Source organism: Drosophila navojoa, chromosome 2, assembly GCF_054131105.1.
Source record: "Drosophila navojoa isolate 15081-1374.11 chromosome 2, UAZ_NAV_1.0, whole genome shotgun sequence".
Taxonomy (NCBI): domain Eukaryota; kingdom Metazoa; phylum Arthropoda; class Insecta; order Diptera; family Drosophilidae; genus Drosophila; species Drosophila navojoa.
The window spans coordinates 2679217-2700515 of NC_142890.1; the positions used below are offsets into that span (position 1 = coordinate 2679217).

At 38.3% G+C, this 21299-nt stretch overlaps 4 protein-coding genes and 1 long non-coding RNA gene across 13 annotated transcripts in view; 2 read left to right on the plus strand and 3 right to left on the minus strand.

The window, feature by feature from the left end:
• Positions 1–14406, plus strand: part of LOC149092040 (uncharacterized) — a 32646-nt gene extending 18240 nt beyond the window's left edge. Inside the window, exon 2 of the long non-coding RNA XR_016196195.1 lies at positions 14243–14406. This is a non-coding gene — a long non-coding RNA (uncharacterized LOC149092040). The remainder of the gene's footprint in view (positions 1–14242) is intronic.
• Rbp4 (RNA-binding protein 4) lies at positions 688–3046 on the minus strand. 2 transcript variants are annotated; one of them, XM_018111071.3, is made up of 5 exons: positions 2863–3040; positions 2495–2799; positions 2174–2427; positions 1459–2109; positions 688–1392 (listed from the first exon to the last, which is right to left on the minus strand). In XM_018111071.3, the coding sequence occupies exons 1-5, from the start codon at positions 2911–2913 to the stop codon at positions 1385–1387; spliced, it is 1269 nt and encodes a 422-aa protein (XP_017966560.1). In that variant the 5' UTR covers positions 2914–3040; the 3' UTR covers positions 688–1384. The 2 variants fall into 2 exon arrangements, with proteins under 2 accessions (XP_017966560.1, XP_089112439.1); XM_089256313.1 differs by lacking the exon at positions 688–1392 and having other exon boundaries at positions 1451–2109; positions 2863–3046.
• Positions 3363–6905, minus strand: Hrb87F (Heterogeneous nuclear ribonucleoprotein at 87F). 3 transcript variants are annotated; one of them, XM_089256314.1, is made up of 5 exons: positions 6768–6905; positions 6599–6688; positions 5312–6296; positions 5149–5254; positions 3829–4957 (listed from the first exon to the last, which is right to left on the minus strand). In XM_089256314.1, exons 2-4 carry the CDS (start codon positions 6644–6646, stop codon positions 5154–5156), a joined length of 1134 nt encoding a protein of 377 aa, XP_089112440.1. In that variant the 5' UTR covers positions 6647–6688; positions 6768–6905; the 3' UTR covers positions 3829–4957; positions 5149–5153. The 3 variants fall into 3 exon arrangements, with proteins under 3 accessions (XP_089112441.1, XP_089112440.1, XP_017966587.1); XM_089256315.1 differs by lacking the exon at positions 3829–4957 and adding an exon at positions 3363–3562 and having other exon boundaries at positions 6599–6821; XM_018111098.3 differs by having other exon boundaries at positions 6599–6819.
• On the plus strand, positions 7124–12927 carry B52 (serine and arginine rich splicing factor B52). 4 transcript variants are annotated; one of them, XM_089256318.1, is made up of 9 exons: positions 7124–7282; positions 7534–7676; positions 7753–7823; positions 7902–8006; positions 8627–8723; positions 11517–11590; positions 11659–11994; positions 12062–12220; positions 12304–12492. In XM_089256318.1, exons 2-9 carry the CDS (start codon positions 7551–7553, stop codon positions 12329–12331), a joined length of 996 nt encoding a protein of 331 aa, XP_089112444.1. In that variant the 5' UTR covers positions 7124–7282; positions 7534–7550; the 3' UTR covers positions 12332–12492. The 4 variants fall into 4 exon arrangements, with proteins under 4 accessions (XP_089112444.1, XP_017966595.1, XP_017966603.1 ...); XM_018111106.3 differs by having other exon boundaries at positions 7125–7282; positions 12374–12927; XM_018111114.3 differs by having other exon boundaries at positions 7125–7282; positions 8642–8723; positions 12374–12927.
• On the minus strand, positions 14245–21108 carry Task6 (TWIK-related acid-sensitive K[+] channel 6). 3 transcript variants are annotated; one of them, XM_089256312.1, is made up of 10 exons: positions 20855–21108; positions 18382–19545; positions 18158–18313; positions 17547–17673; positions 17279–17469; positions 16937–17124; positions 16283–16315; positions 15831–15991; positions 14856–14888; positions 14245–14720 (listed from the first exon to the last, which is right to left on the minus strand). In XM_089256312.1, exons 2-10 carry the CDS (start codon positions 18506–18508, stop codon positions 14450–14452), a joined length of 1287 nt encoding a protein of 428 aa, XP_089112438.1. In that variant the 5' UTR covers positions 18509–19545; positions 20855–21108; the 3' UTR covers positions 14245–14449. The 3 variants fall into 3 exon arrangements, with proteins under 3 accessions (XP_089112438.1, XP_017966570.1, XP_017966576.1); XM_018111081.3 differs by lacking the exon at positions 16283–16315 and having other exon boundaries at positions 20855–21103; XM_018111087.3 differs by lacking the exons at positions 14856–14888; positions 16283–16315 and having other exon boundaries at positions 20855–21105.
• Positions 21109–21299: the final 191 nt, after the last annotated feature.

The window sequence follows — 21299 nt, forward strand, 5'->3', positions numbered from 1 at the left end:
ATGTTTATTATTGTTTTTTTTTTAGTGTACCAGAAAGTAACGTTGGCACTGTTATCGGGGCGTTAAGCAATTTATAGAACATTTTTAAATTTAACAAAATGTTAGTGTTCAAATCTTAGCTCAAAAACAGTGTTAAAAGTGCTTGCAAAATAACGGAGGAAAAAATGAAAGAAGAAACAAAAAAAGAAAAAAAGTAAAATAAATGAAATATACAAAACGATATATGCAAGTATCGTTCATGCTCATTTCTAAGTAATACAACTATAAAAAAAATAAACAGTTTGTAAAAATAAAATACAAGAATAAATCTAATTTAATTTATAGGTATACAATTACGAATAGTTGTAAATCAAAAGTAAAATTGAAAAATTGGGTATGCTTACCAGAAAAGTCTTTGGAAACTGATTTTCATAATTGAACTTTGTACTCTATAAACGTATTAAGAAGTCCTAGATGAAACGCAATACTAGGGAATCGCCATCGAAATATAAAGCATAAAAATCACAAAAATTATTTAATATTAATAATAATATGTTTATGAGTTAAGCAAAGTTTTCTGGTCAGCTTGCCCACTAGTTCCAAATAATCAATAAAAACGTACTCAAAACACCAAGAAATATTAAAGAAAGAAAAGAAAAGAGAAATGTGTTTTCAGCAGCAAATAAAACCCATTTATTTTTTAACAAAAACAAAAACAAAAAGATTTTTGTATTTTAGTTAAATATTTATTTTTGAAATTAATTTATGTTGAAACCCGCATGAAGTTGGCATTTAACTGAAATTGATGCGCACAAAGGCAAACTTTGTTTGCATAATTTTAATAATACAACAAATATATATATATAATTAAATTTAAAAACCACTCATGAATCCATTAAACAAAAAACAATCACAGAAATTCATTAAAAATCTACAAATACAATTCAGTGGTGCGTTTTTTACCTGTTTCGGGTCTAAAACATTACACATTAAAAAATGAATTAATGAAATTATGTTTGAAATAAAGTGAGAGAAAAAACAAATAGAACTTTGCGATGAAAAGTCTACAAAAAGTGCAAACGTTTTTATTTATTTATATCAGTTGAACATGTCAGGTGTATTTGTTTATCCATCAATGTAAATAGGATACAACAATAATAGTAGTATTCCTTGCAGTGTTAGTTACAATATGTATATGTATATATATTTGTTTATAGATGTGTGTGCGGTTGGTATTCGTAATGGGCATTAGATGGCTGAAATGTGTTATGTATTTGAAATACATTCACGAGTTGTACATTGAATAGCATACACATGTATATAAATATATATACATATATATATATAGATCTGTAGTGAGTGATACATATATGAATAATGTGATTTCTCTTGAAGAGCAGACTTCTTAAATGCCTAAAAGTAAATTAAATTTGACAGAATAATTACGACTATTATTGTTAAATTTGTAGATTCACATACCATAGGCAGGTGTTGAAATATCGTTAGGCCCGGAGCTCATGTGGTTGGTCTGGGGAGTGCCAAAGTTGTATCTGCCTGTTGGTTTGAAGACCTTATAGTCCTTGGCCAGCCATTTCTTCTCAACATCGACAGCAGTTGGAGTCTCATTAGCATTGGCATCGCCAGCCGGTGTCTGCTTCTTGGTAGCCTCTTCAGCTTGAACGGACTTGTACTCATTCTTCGGACGTTCAGCTGGCAGCGTCTGAGCCGGAATGGGCTTCTGGGCACCTTTCGGTTGCCATGCGATTGAGCTGTAACTGTTTCGGGACCACTCCGAGTTAGCGTACGGCGGAGTGCCGTAGGCCCACCCGCCCTGAGAGTAGCCGTGCAACTGTTGTTGATGGTGCGGATAGTTGACGGGTGGCGGAACTGTAGGTGCCACATATGAGGCCCAGCCGTTAAAGAAGGCAGACGGCGGCAATGACGTTTGTGCCTGATACTGATTATAATTTGGATTATAGACAAAGTTGTCCATGGTGGTTGGCTGCGGTGGCGCATAGCCGGCGCAAGCAGCTCCTCCAATTGGCAAACGAACGCGTTTGCTGCAATCTAGCATCTGGGTGGATTTCTTTACCTCCACAGTGGCCATCTTAATCGAGTGCTTGCTTTGACCTGTGAAAAAAATTATGACCTTACAAAAAAAAAAAAAAAAAAACTTATATTAATGCTAGCTTACCCAGGGCACGAGCAGCACCAGCTGTATCCTCAAACTCTAAGAATCCAAAGCCACGCTTGCGTCCGGTCTCCTTGTCCAACAGCACCTTAACGCTGTTAATAGCACCGAATTGAGAAAAATATTCTCGCAAAGTACTCTCATCGTGGCAGTCCTTGAGGCCACCGAGAAATATCTTGTTCGTCTTGATATTGCTCAAATGGCCAATGGCCTTGTTGAACTCATGACGTGGAAAAGCACGTTTGGTGTCGACAGTTCTAGAGTATTGTGCATGTATGTATATATATATATATGTAAAATATAACCTTAAAGCAGGAGACTTACTTGCTGTCAATGATATGAGGACGGGCACGCTGAACATTCTCAACGGCAGCCGGCTCAACATAGGTCACAAAACCAAAGCCGCGAGAGCGATTGGAAATCGGATCACGCATAACCACAGCATCGGACACAACCCCAAATTGACTGAAAAATTGGCGCATCGTATCGGCGGTGGTATTAATGGAGAGACCACCGACAAAAATTTTGCGCAAATGCTCGTTGTTCTCCGATGCATTAACGTTGCTCTGATCCGAATTAGGCATTTCAGTGCCACCGTTACCAGAGGGGCGACCACCGATTTTGCGCTTCTGCAATCGGGCCGAATTTCACATTTGCAAAACTTAATTAATAAGATAATAAGGAATACATACCTCTTGGTAGAAGGGCGCATTTACAACCGAGTTATTCACCATTTTTGGCATGAAAACTAATTTTTGCTGCGGAACAATTAAAGAAAAGCACCAAAACTGAACTGGCTAAAAATTAAATGACAACGACAGAGCCGGAAAAGTTTTAAACGTCAAACAAGTGTTGCCGTATCTGAAATTTATCTACGATTGTAACTCCTTTCATGCAACCAGCTGGCAACCCTATTCAACTGCAAGGACTCATGGGGAAGATGACGTGTGCCTATCGAAGTAACGGTGGTTGTTCAACGAAGTGGCAACACATTTCTGGCACTGCCAACTTTAACGGAAAATAACAGCTTTTTAACGAACAGCGTTTCGAATGAAAGACCGTAAGATTTCTCTAGCTATCGATAATCGAATAACATTGACATCGTTAAACTGTTTAGCCATGTCGCCCGGAAGAGAAATTCAACTTTTACACAACTTCAAAATGCCCATTATCTCAACACAGAAAAACGTACTTTCTTTTGGTAAATAAATTTTATTTCAATTAAAATCGTTCAATATGACACAATCGAGATGGTTATTTACCTGAACTTACCTTTTAACTGAAGCTAGCGCCTCAGTTCAGTTCACAGCCAACCAAAATCCGAGGTGAGCCCAAGCTCCTTGGGAACCAGCAGATTGCCCGCATTGCAGAATATCCAGCATTTTGGGCAGTCTTGCAAAGAAATACGTATTGCATTAGTAAGCTGTTGCCAATTTGTTGTTGTTTAGGTATAAACTTTACGCGAAGTGCGGTAATTGCTATTATCTACACAAGCGCTTTTCTTCTTCTTCTTTTTTTTAAGGTTTCTCAATTAGATGTTTGCCTACCTTAGTGCAAAACTTACTAATAATTTTTGATTACTCTTTGCGAGAGCTATTCATTCCTCTTGCAGCGGGTTGGAGGGGGGTTTCTTCCTTTTCTTTTCTTTGTAGTCACAATTCGTGGGTGGGTAACATTAATTTTATTATCTCTTGATTTTGTTTTAACCTCGTAACGTACTAGATACAGAATAAATTTTTGCTTTTGGTTCTTTTGTACCAAGTATTAATTAGTGTAGCAGCTATATACGTCTTATGCACTAACAAGAATTGGTATGTAATGATTAATGGATATTTAAATTCTGCATTCTGCAAGTAACAAAATGATGTAATTCATATGTACAATCATTTTCGCATCTCCTTAGGGGGCTTAACAGGTTTTTGTTACGTTCACTGTTCTCTTTTTTCTCAAATAATATTAAATCAAATATATATATAGAAGGGCTTAACATATAAAAATTTATTACAAAATAGTTTTCTTTCTATATATTTGTTTAATTAAAAAATGTTTCTTGATTTGCTATAAAATTAAATTGTGGAAAGTACGAGACAATTGCATCTAAATCGAATATTCAAGGTACAATACCATTGATTTTCATTTTGATATAGGTATGTATATATATATAACACTGCTGGCCAGCAAAATCGGGCAACTTTATCCGCATGCAGAATGGATTCTCAAACAGAATTGTTGAATAAGATGCGTTTTTAAATAGTCAATTTTATAAATAAAATTATATAGTTTTAGTATATTTTTCGGACAGGTTTTTGTTTTCCTTTTTTTTTATGTGGATTTTTGTTGTGTAGTGTGGTTAATTTAGTTAAAACTAAGCGTTCATCAAGGTTCTTAAAATCCTAAACAAGAATTGATCATAAAAATTAAATGTATGTTTAGCTAGAGAGACAGGACATTAGCAATAAATTGTTGGTATTGTTGATTGAAGTGAGGTGCTCAGGTGTTCATATTATATCAAACATAATTATTTGCGTTTGATTTAATTTTCTTTTTCTTGCTTTTTATCGGGTTAGTTGCTTAGGCTGGTCTTGATGGCGATCAATGTCGATTGCCTGAGATCTGCATAGCTGCTGATTACTCGCTTTTACTCATTATCATTATCTTCTCTGCCTGCCTTGCCTTTCCCAAATTTCACTGTCTCTCACTGTCATTGAATGCCTGCCTCTGCCTGTCTCACTGCCTGTGCCTAGACTGCCTTTTTGTCTAGCTTGAACTGATTCTGTAAGTGTTTACCTATTTGCGAGAAAGGAGAAAATTTGCATTAGCGCATTAAAAACATGTTTTTGATTATCACAATTACTTCGATTCTTGTTTGCAACTACATTATTATTATTTTTTCGCTCGAACGCTTTAAAATGCAATCATACATATTTATACGTTTATATAAATAGAAGAGAATTTGATATGGAATTAATCGTATTTACCTTGATTAGTAACGTCTGTTTCCACCTATATTTCCGCCTTGAGTAGTGTTGTAATTGTTGCCACCGCCAAAACCACCCTGGCCACCACCGCCGCCTTGGCCACCACCTGAAAAACATTTAATTAGTCTAACTTTTCAAAAATATCAGTAATCCGTTGACTCACTCTTGTTGAAGCCACCTTGGTTGTAAGGCGCTGGGCGATTGTTGCCAAAGTTACTGTTACGCTGTGGGCCACCACCGTAGCTCTGTTGGTAATCGTTGCTGAAGCTGCCACCAGCATTGCCGCCGCCCCAGTTGCCGTTACTGTTGCCACCGCCGCCGCTGTAGCCACCGCCACCGCCATTGTTCCAGCCACCTCCGCCGCCGCTATTACCGCCCTGGTTATTCCAGGGACCACTCTGTTGGTTCCAGCCGCCAGAGCCGCCTTGGTTGCCTCCAAAGTTGCCATTATTACCAAAGCCTCCGCCGCCGGAGCCCCAATTACCATTTTGACGATTGTTACCCCAGCCGCCGCCTTGGCCGCCGCGATCACCACCTCGTCCGCCGGCACGTCCACCGGGGCCACCACGACCGCCACCGCCGCCGCCACCACCACCTTGACGATCCATATCCTGTTTAGCAATGGCTTTCTTCACATCAAGCGTTTTGTTCTTGATGGTGTGCGTCTTCTGCAAGATAATTTTGTCCACGGGGTCGTAGTCATCGAACTCAATAAACGCAAAACCGCGCTTTTTGCCCGTATCTTTATCGGACACAATATTCACGCCCACAATTTGTCCAAACTCCTTGAAATACTCGCGCAAGCATTCCTCGTCATGATCGTCACGCAGACCGCCCACAAACAATTTTTTAACCGTGGCGCCGGCATTGGGTGCATCAATTTCCTGCCGTGGCACAGCACGCTTTGGCTCCACAGTGCGTCCATCGATTTTATGAGGACGTGCATTCTGCGCATTGTCAATCATATATGACTGTGAGTAAGTAATGAAGCCGAAACCGCGAGAGCGTTTTGTTTTGGGATCCTTCATGACCACGACATCGACGATATTGCCCCACTTCTCAAAATGCGCTTTAAGGCCCTCATCGGTGGTTCGGTAGTCCAAACCGCCAATGAACAATTTGCGGAGCTGCTCGGGTTCAGAAATTTGCTGCAGAAAAGTAAACAACAACAAGGTACAGTTAGTCACAAGTGAAATCAATAAAAAATGCCGCCCGCCATTTTTTTTCCATATTTTCATTGACTCATTTAACAATAATGCTAAAACAGTAAGGCAACCGGAAACATTTTAGTTTCTTTTTTTTTTATTTGACCTTCACTATTTCGTAAATAGAGAATATTACGTTGTAAATGCACATACTCAGCAAAATTAGAAATGCGATTTTCATATTTCTTCAATGTGTCGGCATCGGCATTTTTTGCATGCGAATTTATAACAAACTTTACGCTCACCTCATCATTGTCGTCATAGTTTCCATTCGAATCGTTTATATCAGCCATTTCACTTGTTATTTTTTAGTTTATTAATTGTTCAACGATTTTCTTCGGAAAAAATATTTATTTTTTTTTTTAAGCAGACGCCCAGTTCACTTACACGTACAACAAGAGAAAAAGTTAGTACCTGAGTGCTGAAAAATGAGCTGGAAAAATGGCGACCACGAATCTGACAGCAGATGCCGGCCGAGATGTTCAATTATGCGATAGTCACTGTTATATACCGAAACTGTAACTGTTAAGCGGGATTTTGAATTATGGCTCAATTACTTCACGAAGTGTATGTCATTGTACTGAAACTTATTATTTACTCGTCATCCTTTCATACATCAATAATTATAGAACTATTTATTATCCTATTGTATATTAAATATAGACACGTAACTACACTAGTTGTGTGTAAAAAACTCGTGACAAGTACCTATCGAATTGTTTTATAATATACCAGGGCTGCGCAACGACACATAATGCTGACGCCGCATTGAAGCGGCAGAGTAGTTTTGAGTTCAGTGTCATTTCCGTAGAAATTGCGTTGAGGTTGAGTCTGCATTATTTTCGTCTGACGTGCGGTGCGTAAAAAAAACTAGAAAAAGTGTTTAAATCTAGAAAAGAATATTAACAATAAATACTTGTTAATAAACGGTACGTGAATAAGTTGTGTATTATAATAATTAAGAAAAAGTGGTAACGAAGCAGTTATAAATATTTTTTTTTTCGCTGAAAAGTTCTGTACCCGGTGGACAACGTTGACATCGGCGCCGCCATCTTGGCAAATACACACATACTATACATGAATTTCACTCACCCACCCAGCCATGCATACATGTTTAAAAATATTAAAATTGCCGAAAAAAAAAAAAAAAAACAGTTCTTAACCTCCTGATAATTTACAGCATAATCAGCAACAAATATGGTTGGATCACGCGTTTATGTTGGCGGACTGCCCTACGGAGTCCGCGAACGCGACTTAGAGCGCTTTTTCAAAGGCTATGGACGCACTCGTGATATACTTATCAAGAACGGCTATGGCTTCGTGGTAAGTAGTCAAAACAAAGAGGGAAAATAGTAGAGCGACCAAAAATTGATAAATCGATAATTAATTTAATTTGCAGGAATTTGAGGACTATCGTGATGCAGACGATGCCGTGTACGAATTAAACGGGAAAGAACTGCTAGGGGAACGGTAAGTTTAATTAATACGACAATTATGCTTAATATAGAAAATAATTATATGTATATATATCTTTCCGAAATATTATAGTGTTGTTGTTGAGCCAGCTAGAGGCACAGCGCGTGGCAGTAATCGGGATCGTTACGATGATCGCTACGGCGGGCGCCGCGGTGGAGGCGGCAGATATAATGATAAGTAAGTACAGCTGCGACCGTTAAGTTTAGATTAGCTATTTTCTGCTTTTCTCATTCGTTCAATGAACGCAAGACTGTGGACCCGTGGCTAAAACTTGACAAATTTCAATTGTGTTTACTTGAAAAGTTTACATAACATGCAATACTCCATTTATATAAATACTTGACGAGTAATTTTCGATCGTTAAGTGCACAAGTAATGTTATCTCATCAGATTATCTGTCAGTTTAGCTACTTTTGGGTCCACAATAATAGTGATAGTCCCACTCATTCTCTAAAGACACTGACATGCTGTTTATATTTATATATATATGTTAATATAACTTTTCGTTTTTGCTAATTATGATATACATATATTAATTTACTTACATTCTGCACGTCTTAATAATTTCATGCATATAATATTTTATTAATTGAATTTTCCGCGGTACGCCCTTTGCGACTGCCTATCCCAGTCCTAATTCTCTTTCGTTTCTTTGAAATGCTTTTGATTTATGCTCTCGCCCTTTGGCTAAGAAGTAGCATCTACAATTTGCACAATATTGTACATATATATAAAAAATGATTTGAGCAGCAGCGCAGTGTCAATACTAATTTTGAATTCATTAAATTATTCACCAGAAACAAAAATTCCAGATCATCCTCTCGTTATGGGCCGCCATTGCGCACTGAGTATCGTTTGATTGTCGAGAATTTATCCAGCCGCGTTAGCTGGCAGGTAAGCTTTCTTAATTTTCATACAAACACACTAAAAACCTATAGCTTAAACTGTAGAGTAGACTGTATTTAGAAGTAACAACTATCTAACTTCTTAAATGATCTGATCGGATGCGTCAGTTTCAAAGAGCTAATCAATCTATCCATAAACTATATGTTTAATATAAGCGAAGCACTTCCCCGTTTCACCTATTTTTTATGATTTTTTTAAAAATCCCTTTATAAGTTGGTGATGCTCCCCAAAACCATTTTGTTTTCTTTCAAGTAGCTTAGTTTACCCTTATCAATTATTGGAGCTGGAAAACTAAGGGATATGGTCTCTAATTTTGAATGAATTATATATTCATTTAACAATTAACATTAACATTGAAGCAAATTAAATAATAATAGTTCATGTCCACATTGAAGGCTTTCCAGCTCCGGTAAATGAGGATTGTCTATTATGTTTAAGCTGTACAGTTGATTTAGCCCTAAGCAAATGTAAAACAATGCAAAATGTTCGTTAACAACTCTGGTACTGATCGTTGCAATCCCAACAATTATTTTTTTCACACCAACCAAAAAATAAAAGAGTTTGATGTGTATCTGTTACTGAACCGCCCCAGAGCTTAGAAGAGAGTGACAAATAATACAGGCATAGAGAATCGGTGCCACAAACCGAGCTGAACACAATATAAAAAAAAAACGAGCTATGACCAAATACTTCGTCGATGTACGATATAATAAGGCATGGCCGGGGGCCGCAACTAGTTACATACATGTGTTATAAATCGGATGAAATGCCACTAAAAATCGAGAGACAGGCAGCAGAACACGCACGCAACGCATATAAAAACTAAATGATTCGACGCCTGACAGCATCCCACGTTATCAGTGTCGGTCGCTTTATGAAAGATCTTCGCTTGGGTCACATAACAAACGATATATTCCCTTTAAAACCATCTCCCAACCAAACACACACTTGGTCATCGCGCTGTCGTCATCGCCTTCGCCGCCGTCGTCGTCGTCGTTGATGCCTCGTCGTCATCCAAGCCAAAGAAAAAAAAAAAACCATAAAACTGATGTGAATTGTTTTGGGCTAACAAGAGGCCAGCCTACGCGCAACGTCAAGAATATGTTATTACCGTACTGCGTAGGCTAGCCTCTTGTACTCTGAGAATTAGGTATTTAAATGAATAAGCATTCACAATTTAATTTAAAAAATTATATAAAGAATTGTCAAATTCCTTATAGCGAATGTGAGAGTTTTGAGGTCGTATGAGAGGGATTGAGAGATGTTAACAAAGTAACTAAACAGTTAGATGCGATGGGATGATGATGACTGATGATGACATGACGATGATGATACTGGCTGAATCTTTAACGCGTTTACTTCATCTTCGGTTAGACAAAGTGCAGCACACACAATGCATCCAATACTAGCGACAACATTTGCCAATTCGGTGTCTGTGTTCTTCCCCCTTACTACTGGCCCGACTTGGCCTGGCTCTGGCTCTGGCTCTGGCTCCAGCTCTGGCTCCGGCTCCGGGTCTGGCTGACTATCGACTAGAGACTCTTGGAGCAGCTATCGCGCCATCGTCGCACATCGACGCCAACGACGTCGTCCAGCCTAGCCTCAGAGGCGATCCCCCAAAACGTATTTCTTATTTTTACAGTTCGCTTATGTGTGAGGCCATAAAAGAGAGACATGAGAGATGCCGCCGCCTGGTTGACTGCCTGGTTGCATATTGTTGTGTACTGTGCGTACTGTGCTGCTTGCTCTACACTGTTGTCACTGCTCGCTCTCTCACCCACAAATCCCGTCTGCGGCCGCGGCAGTGGTGTTGGCTCCCTGGCAACTGTTTCTGACTGTGCGTTCATTTGGGTCCCACGATAACAAAAAAACAAAAGTACAACAAAAAAACCGAATACCACAAACGTAGCACAAAAAAAAAAAACACTATTTTTTTTATAAATGCATTCATTCAAAATAATGTTAAACACCATAAACCATAACGAAATATCAAACGTTTGCCCGACTGACTGGCATGGCTTTGATGCGATTTTCGGGTTGCTGGCCTGGCCTGGTCGCCAACATGATGATCATATGATTTGATGGTATAGATGTGGAGCTCTCGATCTTCTCGCTTACTGCTCCTTTGATGAGGTCGTGCGGTCCAACCAAGGGCCGACAGTAACTAGGCAGACAAACAAAACTCTCGGTGTTGTGCGATAAAAGCGATGTGTGTGTCCTCTCTCTGAAAGCGCATTAAGTAAGAACTCAATTACAACTTATGTTTTAATTTTGATCAAGAAACCAAAAAAAAAAATATCTTTATAAATATATACATATATGTTACATATAATTATGCTTACGTTTCGTACCGCGTGCAGCAGCCAATACAAGCAATGAATATTTCGACCGAACTGGCGAACTGTTGTGCTCGATTCTGACTGAACTCTCTGGCAACGGCGCAACTGGCACTTGCACTTCTACCCCCATAAAACTACCCCCACAAAGTACATTAGGCAGGCGATGCGAGGGCGATCACATCATTCATACCAGTGAGAGAAAGACAGAGACAGAGAGAGTGTGACAGATTGAGAGGCAAAGAGGGCAGAGCTTTGGTTAGGAAGGCCCAGTTCCACATAACTGTTGCGCATATATAGCATTCAGCGATACCAGCTCGGGAATATATTCAAACTGCTTGGTCTGCACGCTGTATTTGATTTGTCTAGATGAGCACAAAACTGTCGATGGCTATATTTTATACTAATTTACAAATTGTTTTTCGTATTTGTGCGCTATCTGCAGGATCTGAAGGATTATATGCGCCAAGCTGGCGAGGTTACCTATGCTGATGCCCATAAGCAGCGTCGCAACGAAGGGTAAGTTGATTATTAAATTTTATATCGAATTCAATTAACTAATATTGAGTTTTTCATTTCATTTCTAGTGTGGTCGAATTCGCCTCGTTGTCGGACATGAAGACCGCCATTGAGAAACTCGATGATACCGAGCTGAATGGTCGTCGTGTGCATTTGGTGGAGGATCGTCGTGGTGGACGCAGCGGTGGTGGCGGCGGTGGCGGTGGTGGTGGCGGCGGCGGTGGTGGACGTGGCCGATCACGTTCGTCTAGCTCGCGTTCACGCTCTCGCTCTCGCAGGCGTTCTCGCTCTCGCCGCTCGTCGCACTCGCGCTCGAAGTCACGCAGTCGCTCCAAGTCTCGCGGTGGACGCTCCAAGTCAAAGTCCCCAGTCAAATCGCGTTCTCGCTCACGTTCGCGCTCCAAGTAAGTTCAATTACTCGTTAGAGCCTTATTTTCATTTGATAACAATCTATTATTTCTTCTGTTGCAGCAAATCTCGTGATGTGTCCAAGTCAAAGTCAAAGTCTCGCTCTCGCACTCGCTCCCGCTCGCCCAAGCGCGACTCACACTCACGCTCACGCTCTAACTCTAAGCGTGAGTCACGTTCCCGTTCACGTTCAAAGTCGAATCGCCGTGATTCGCGTTCTCGGTAAGTAGCTTTAAATGTTTGTGAGTTTTATGTGATATATTTTTTCTTTTTGTGCTTTCTTTGATTTTGTTTGGGATGCGCAGACCGTGTTTGGTGGCCCCAAATATTTAATATATATATTAAAATGTTTTTCAACAACTTTTTTTTTTGCAGTGATCGTTCCGCATCGCCCGATAATAAGTCGCGTTCTCGTTCTCGTTCACGTTCAGCATCGCCGAAGAATGGAAACGCTTCACCGGATCGCAACACCGAAAGCATGGATGATTAGATTAGTTAGCTGTCCCATTAATTATAAAAATATTGATTTTAGTTTTCGACTATTTACTATAGAAAAACAAATACAGACACCCCCATCCACCAAAAACACTTGAAAACAAAGGAAACACTCAAACAAACAAAATAAGCAAAAACATTGCGAACATCTTTTATCCACTACCAAACATCGTAAACATTTTTTTAATATTTAAAAATTATGTTTTAAGTAAACATTCGACAGACATGGCTAGCCCCAAAATCAACACGATTGTAACACACAGCAAAGGACAGGGACAATGGACAGTCGGTCGAACAATTTTCCATTGATTAATTTTTGTGCAAAGGCATCAGAAATTCTTGCCTAACAAATTGTTTAAACCAAATTATAACACGTTTGTCTTTACAAATATATTTCAATAAAAGCCGAATGGATTACTTATATACAAACTGAACATGTGAACTTGTATTTTCGTCTGGGTCTTGGGTGTAGATCAAAAAGAATTCTTTATGAAATATATGTTTATATAAATTTTGGTATTTATTTTTGAATTTGAATATACTTTTTGGAATGTATATTACAAAGTCTTTTGATTTGAATTGTTTCGCTTTATTTTTAATGAATTAAAATTACAATTTGTTTTATTTGTTTCATTTAGAATTGAGTAGCTAAATTTCTTATTTGTGAAATTGTTTAAACATATACGATACGATAACTACTAAAAATTTGAAATAAATTGTATATTAAAAAGTCGTATTTTATAATATTCATTTTTGTTTTTGTTTTTTACCCTTTTGATAATACAGAATTAAGTACATAACTATTTTAGAACTTCAGTAGCTTTTTTTTGTGTTTAAAGAATATCGGTAATTACGTTGACTAAAATATTTACAAAGCACATAAGGAATTGTTCTGGAAATTATGTTTTTTCAAAAAATGGAAGAATCGAATTTGCTTAAAATTGTAGCTGGGATTTATCTATTCTAAGTGTGAACAAAATGGAAACGTTTGAGGGAGTTGAGGATCTGCCTAATTTACGGGACTACGATGTGCACAGTGGGCGTGGCATCCACATGTACGCCTTTCTGTTTAAATCTATATGTTTGGCACTCTTTGGAGACAATTGAGCACTTGGCTTTCATTTGACCTTGGCGTTGTTTATTATTTACTTGTTATGCGACTACTAACTATAGTATGTATATTTAGATGTAGCATTATTAAACTAATATACCGCTCATTATAATTAATAATCATAAGAAATATAATAATATATATACGAATAAAATGGGCTATCTTCTAATCAAAATTATTAAGCAATGTAATTTCACTTGTATATATATAATAAATATTTACAGAATTGAAATTTGACACGGCTCTGAAAACTATTTGGAGGTCTCTATATATGGGTATTTAAGTGCAGCCTAGTCTGGTGAATCTCACTATATATTTCGATATTTTGACAAAGAGAAAGAGAGCGATTGAGAGTGTGAGTGTGTGGGTGTGAGATAGCCGGAGTTATTGATCAATCGGAGTTTTGTCTATCGCTCGGAAATGGCAGTGGTTAAGATCAATTTTCTAGTGCCCTAAGTCAATAATATACACATAAGATATAGCTAGCTCTCTAATGCTTATCAGCTATATGTATGTATATCTATTTATGTGTATGTGTGTGTGTATACATAGATGGTATTTATGCACTAATTTACATTGTAAATGCACATAAATTTTAATTTCGCAAACGCACAAGATTTTTGCACATTTCAATTTAGCATTTGTTTTTGTTTTCTTTTTTCAATTTGTTATATTCACTACGCTTCAGTTTCAAATTCCATTAGGTTTAAGTACAATGTATCAGAGAAAGTTTATCACTTTAATTATATTTAAGTCGTTTTTTTTTTTAGGTTTTTGCTTGCGGGGCACAATTGGAGGGCGGGACGAGAGGGCGTGGCCACATTCGTTGCTCCAAACTTAGTTATCTAAATGCGAAACGATAAAAGTGATACATTGCGCTTGAGCAATTTGTGCGGCGGCTTGTGCGGCGAACGATTCTCGGTATCATCGACCACATCCAGACCAATGCCCATGCCCATGCCCATGCCGAGGTGGCTGCCAGTCATGATGCCGCTGCCATTGAGGGCGCCAATTGTGTGCATGCTCTGCGTATCATAGTTCAGATCCTGCATGGGCACCACCTCCGGCAACAGGTGTCGTATGTGCGTGGGCGAACGACGCAGCTTGTACTGATGCCTGTTGAAATAGCAAGAGTAAATGCATAATATTATTAACTAATGTAGACAAGTGATAATAATAATGGATTAATCATATCACTTAAGACTTTAAACATGCAGATTACATAAATAAATAAATAAAACTTCTGCTTACTCTGCAACGTTTGCGCTGGTCGCGTTTTTATGCCTGTTGCCAGCAGAGTCAGAATTTAATCAGGTTTAAAAAACATTGAGACATCAAACAAAGCCAAAGAGAGTTACACGGCATCAACATAAAATGCAAAGCCACAGCAGATAAAGAATATTCATGAAATGCATTACAATATTAAAACATACATATTTATATATATTTATAAATATTTAAACTTTGTCGTGTATGTGTTGATTTTCACCAATCAATACATTTTCTTAGCACACGAGATGTGAGCAGGAAATTGTCTGTATGTATGTATATGTATTTATCTATGTATATGCTTATGGGTGCCGCCCTCGAGTCGGAGACGGAAAGCGACACCCCACAGTAATGGATTGCTGTAGATATACAGACAAGAGCCTGCTCACATTTCGTGTACATTTTTTATAATCATCAAATACAAAGATAAAAAAATAATAAATATATAGGTATTGAAACAGTTTTATATACAATTATCAGTAATAAAAAGAGTAACATTTATACAGATAAAAAATTAAAGAGTAAAATTTGTAAGGACTGTCAGAAAAACCAAATGACTTTTTCCAGGCATATTTATTTATTATATCTGGCTTATTTATATAAAAATTCTAGCCTTGCTGATATGAGAGGAAGTATGCTAAATTTAAAATATATGTATGTACTTAAATACATACATATATGATTAACCCCTTAAGCTATAAATTCTATTCCCAAGTCTGAGTCTCTATGTCAAATGCCCCGCCTTGTTCGTTCACAGGCTCTTCTCTTGCATAAGTATTCTGAGCTCGTAAAGATGGAAGCGGAAACGGAAGCGGAAGTCGTACAATCACACACAGATAGAGGCACACACACACACAAGCAACACCACCCCCACTCTGTCTAGAGGATGCTAATTGGTCTATGTCTGGGCCCTTTCAGCTTACATCAGACTTAAATCTTATATCCCGTTTTACATACTTTTTATGTCGATTGCCATTGAGGCAGATGCAGCGGCAAGAGCACATCGAGGATGTATTCGTGCCGTTCAGAGATTGGCCATCGTGTCCCTCGTAGCCGCTCAATATGGAACCGTTGGATGTTATCACATCGCCCTCCAGTTTGACAGCCACTTGAAGTGCCTGTAATATCACATCGCGTGCAATTAGTAGATATTTAGATTTAGATATAGCTAAGATATAGATTGAAGCGCAGTTTGTTGTGAATGGAAAGTGTGTTGTTGTTGTCTGCAGGCTGTTATTGTTGTTGTTGTAATTGTAATTGTTGTTGTTGACATGAAAAATGTTTTTGTACAGTGTCGAGCGTACTGAATTGATAGTAGTAGAAGTTGTAATAGTTGGAGTATTTGTTTAGTCAGAGTAGTAAGTAGTAGATATATTTTTAATTTAGCTCAAAGAACCACCAGCAATCACCTCATTGGTCCATAAAGTGGACTTGGTCATAAACTAAGCGCGCGCGCGTTTTGCATTTGTTTCATATTTCGTTAAGTCAAAAGCAACCGAAAATATGCCAAAAAAGATACAGAAACAAACATATTTATATAAATATATATATGTATATATATATTCGATGGTCGATTAAGAGATTTCTTTGTAATAAATTGATTTAAAAAAATTAAGGAATTCAAATACAATTCTTACAAATAGTAAAAGAACAAAATCGAGAATTGTGCACGAATAAATTTTTAAAAATTGACAAATTGTGCTTTATAAAATTGGCAAGCATTTAGTTAAATTTCAATAAAAATATTTGATTTTTGTTTGTTACGAAATGAGTGAAAAAATGTTGGTAAACGCATTTGAAAGATTTGTAAAGGGGAATTAGATATACTCTGCAGTTAGAGGTCAGAAAGATATACGAAGTTAAGTATTATTTAGGGCGCAGTGAGACTAATAGATATAAGTTTAAGATTAGAAAAGCTTTTTACTACCAACTGCTCAACTTGATAAATGTAATTGTATTATTACTCTTTTTTTTTATAAAAAAACAGTCCGCAAGTCTACATAAGAAATAGGAATGGCATGGACAATATTGATGAAAAGAAATGGGCATCAATTGAGGCTCACCTGCATGGCCTGGGCCTCGTCGCGTCGCTCATCCTCGGTATTCATTGTAACAAACCTTAGTACTAACAGATTCAGTGAGGCGGCAACAATTGCCAGGCCGAATAGTATAAATATCAGTGCGAACATAACATATTCGGGTTTTCGATTTAGTGCATTGTCCTTCTGCAAAGCTACCATATCGCCGAAGCCTACAAAAAATAACATTTACATATGTAAAATATATAAATAAATTAAAATTATTCTATAGAAATATGTTGAGTAAACTGAATTCCAATAATTACGTATTTGAAAACTATTCTCTAGCATAACTTACGTATCCTTCGAGACAATAACTATTCTCACCTATTGTGGTTAAAGTAATAAAACAGTAATATACTGAATCAAAGTAGCTCCAGCCCTCAAATCTTGAAAAGGCCGCAGCACCACCCGCAATCGTCAGTGAACTGAGCGTCGTGACAACGCATATAAGGTCCACCTCTGAGGCAACCGTTCGTTTGCAGCGCAGCGATGTTCGCACCGCCTGGATGACGAAACTGAAATGGAATGCAAATTATAGAATATACTTTAAGCATATTTATAATATAAATATATGTTTTTTTATTTTTTGTACCTGCTCAGTCTATTCACTCTTTCTCCGATACTCTGAAACATAACGAGACCCAAGGGTATGCCAACAATTGCGTAGCACATGGTAAACAGCTTCCCGCCACGGGTCGTTGGCGTAGAGTGTCCATAGCCTGGAAATTTGTAAAGAATTTAAATATTAAATACATTTGAGAAAATGCTTATATTTGCTATATAGTGTATATGAATACATATATTATATACTGACACTGGAGCCCGAATACTCCATGCTTTAATTTATAGTTCAATAATCTTATAAAATAAGCAACAAAATTAAAAATATATTTGGGAAGTAAATTTTTGCTGGGTTAATTAATATATGATAATATGGAAAAATAAATAATATCCTAAGAAGTTTTAAAAGTGAGTTTTTTTTTTTGTTTTAATTTTTGTTATAAATAAAATAAAATAAATAAATATATATTTTTTCAAATAGATAAAAATAAAATAAATAAATCAAAGCACAAATTTATTTAGAAATTCTTTCAGCAGCTAGTTTTCATCAAATTATCAAATTAAGATAGGAAAATAATAAAATTATAATTTATGTAAACATAATATAATTATAATTTAAGTAAGTTTAATCAGCTGATTTACCAATTGTTGTTAACACTGTCGTTGCATAATAGAATGCGCCAGTGAACTTCCATTGCTGGCCAGCCTTGTGTGGCTCTGATTTGAGCACCACCGTCTCCATGACCTTAAAATCCTCCTGTGATATATTGTATTTGCGTATTATGCGATCCTCGACACCTGCCGTAATGCAATCACAATAATGTATTATATATAGTTGTATAATTTATAGATTAAATAATGCTCACTTTGCAACGCCTCCCAGCGTCGTTTTTCCGTCTCCGATTCGAGGGCATCAAAGACGGCGGCACCCACGAGTAGATAGGTAAATGTACACACGATCAGGGATATCGTGCGCACATTTTGTTTCTTCATGCTTCATTTAGGCGAGGTTATTGGCTATGAACATGCATTTCATTCACAATAGACAGTCGTTGTGCCCTCCTCGCTTCAGCTCCTGGCTGCTGGCGGCGTCTTCTCTTGCGGTTGTACGGTTTATTGCTATTGTGACTAATCCAGCCGCTGTCATCCATATGTGTATGTGTGTGTGCCTCTGCCTGTCAGTGGGTTGGTCGTTTACGTAGAAAGGACGAAACTTTTGTAAATCAGGTTAAGCGCAGTAACTAACATACGAACACACAAACAGCAGCACTTGAAACTCGACACCTTGGCCGCCTGCCCTGTGTCTGCCTCTCCCTCTCTCTCTCTCTCTCGTCCACACACACACGCAGCCTTAGGCACTGCCTAATCAAAGTCTTGGCCGTCGTGTGTGTGTGTGTGTGTGCGAGTGTGTGTGCTTGGCGTAGTTTAGCTTGAGCTTTTACGTTTTTTGCTGCCTACTTTTTGGCGCACGGGGCAATTATCTGAAAAATTCACTTAGCTGTCACTTGCTCTTGCACTTCACGTGCAATTGCATTAAATATTATATATGTATATCTATATAGGTGGCGGTGTGTGTGTGTGCGTATATGTGTGTGCCACATATACAACTATAAGTATTTTAATTTTAGCACCACTTGCGTATGCAGATGTGCATGGCTGCATTTATTTTTGTCACACATGCAGCTGATGTCGCCTTTGTCCTCGCGTTCGTTGCGCCCATCCATGTCCTTGTGTTATTTATAACACCGATGCTGTTGCTGCTGCTGCTGTTGAAATTGTAGCTGCATCATTATTTACACAATGCTCGTTTGCTCAATCAGTTGTTAGCGGCAGGCCAGGCGCCGTAACCTGTCGTTACACTCCTGTAAATACGTTTCCTGCTGCTCCTGCTGCTGCTGCTGCTGTTGCTGTGGACGGCTAATGCAATAGTTGTGCTGCTGTTGTTGTTGTTGCTGCTGTTGTGCACACGCATAGCTGCATTTCGTTGTTGCACATGTCCTTCGGCTCCAGTTACGTTGCAGTTGAGGTACCTGTGATTGGCATAGGATTTAAAATGATGGCATAAATTAGATTTCATGGCGCGCTCTGGCTAAAAATAGCTGTCAAGCAAGCTGACAACAGCTTTTGGCCACATCCTGGCCATTTGCGGGCGGCTAATGAGGCAAATTGCCTAATCTGTCATCGTCAAAAATGAGACGAATGAAAGCAAGAAGCACAGCGGCCAACTGTACAAACAGCACAAAACATGACACAATTCAATACATACACTAGCACAGACCAACACACACACACATGTCTATATAAACTGTGTATGTGTATTAAATTGGCTACATCATGAATTATTTAGCTGTATGCGCAGATAAGCGCCAAGATTTTCGCCACCTAAACGAATGGCAAATCGTGTAAAACTGTAAGCCATTTTGCAGATTTGGCGGTAACGGTAGTTGCTAAATTATTAAAAATAAAAACAGATGAATAAAAATTACAAATGGTGTGCCAAAGCTTAACCAAATAATGAGATGAAAGCAAAGCAAAGCAAAGCAAAAAAAGCTCAGCTGTGTTTGCTTGTGTGTGTGTGAGTGTGTTGGCAAGCAAAGAAATTTAAAGGTTTGCCTTATTGTTATGAAAGGCAGCGTATGTTTTGCTTTTGGCCTGCTTTACAATTTGGCTAACAAGTAGGCAGCATTGCAGTGCCATTCAATTATTCATGCCACAGTATTTGTATATGAATTTAAGTGTGTGTGTGTGTGTGTGTGTGTGTGCTGTGCGTCTGGCTGCCTCACTTTCCATGTGTGTATGCATGTGTGTGTGTGTGTGTGAGTGTATGTGCGCGCGTTGAAGCGTACACACATAGTCACACAGCCGCATGCTTCGTTTTTTTTTTTTTTATAATTTATTGAGCCAAGCTACTATGTGAGGGTGGTTGAACATCATTGTGGATGCCACAACACACACAAATGTGGCATGCTATCGAAATTGCTGCTGCAGTAGCAGCATCAGCCTTGTTAGCTGGGACGCCAGCATCACCGCCCTCAGTTAACTTTTTGCTAGTTTTCCTATTCTATTGCTCATTATTTGTTGCGCCACCCGCAAGCGTATAATCGCGCAGCCTCCGGAGGCCAGGGGCTCGTACTACTATTATTTGTGTCTGTCGTTGACATTTGCTGTGCAATGGCAATGACAGTGACACTATCAGGAATCCTCTGGCCGTCTGACTGACAGACCGACTGACTCGTCCTTCGTGCCGTACAGCAACACAGCTTCGCGAAAAAAAATATAATTCAAGCATCAAAAGGAGGAAAAAACTTGTATTCATTATATAAAGCTGAAAGCACATACACAATAATCCGAATTTATGTCCCCGAACTTGTTGTTGTAATTAGTAATTTGTGCACATCCTTCAATTAGCTTTTGGGTTTTTGTTTTTGTATTTGATATATGTATATATATATATTAATTACACACACTGAAATTTTCACTACAATAAATTCATCTCAATTTGTCGTCAATTGGCTCAACATTTTCTACCGTCCGCCATGCACGCAATGGCGATTGTATTTCTCAACTGGCAGCGCGCACGGCGCACAATTTGACAGACAGAGGCTGCTGGATCCTTCAGCGGGCATTAGGGTTGAGCATCCTATAAGCGATGCGGAGTAGGCAGGCGCAAGCTAGCGCTGCCAACTTGCAAAAGCTCTGCGCTAAAGAGCGCGCATTTGAATTTAAGCTCTCGCTGAGCTTTTAAAACTTCATTTCATTACTTACATGCAGAAATCGCTAGATA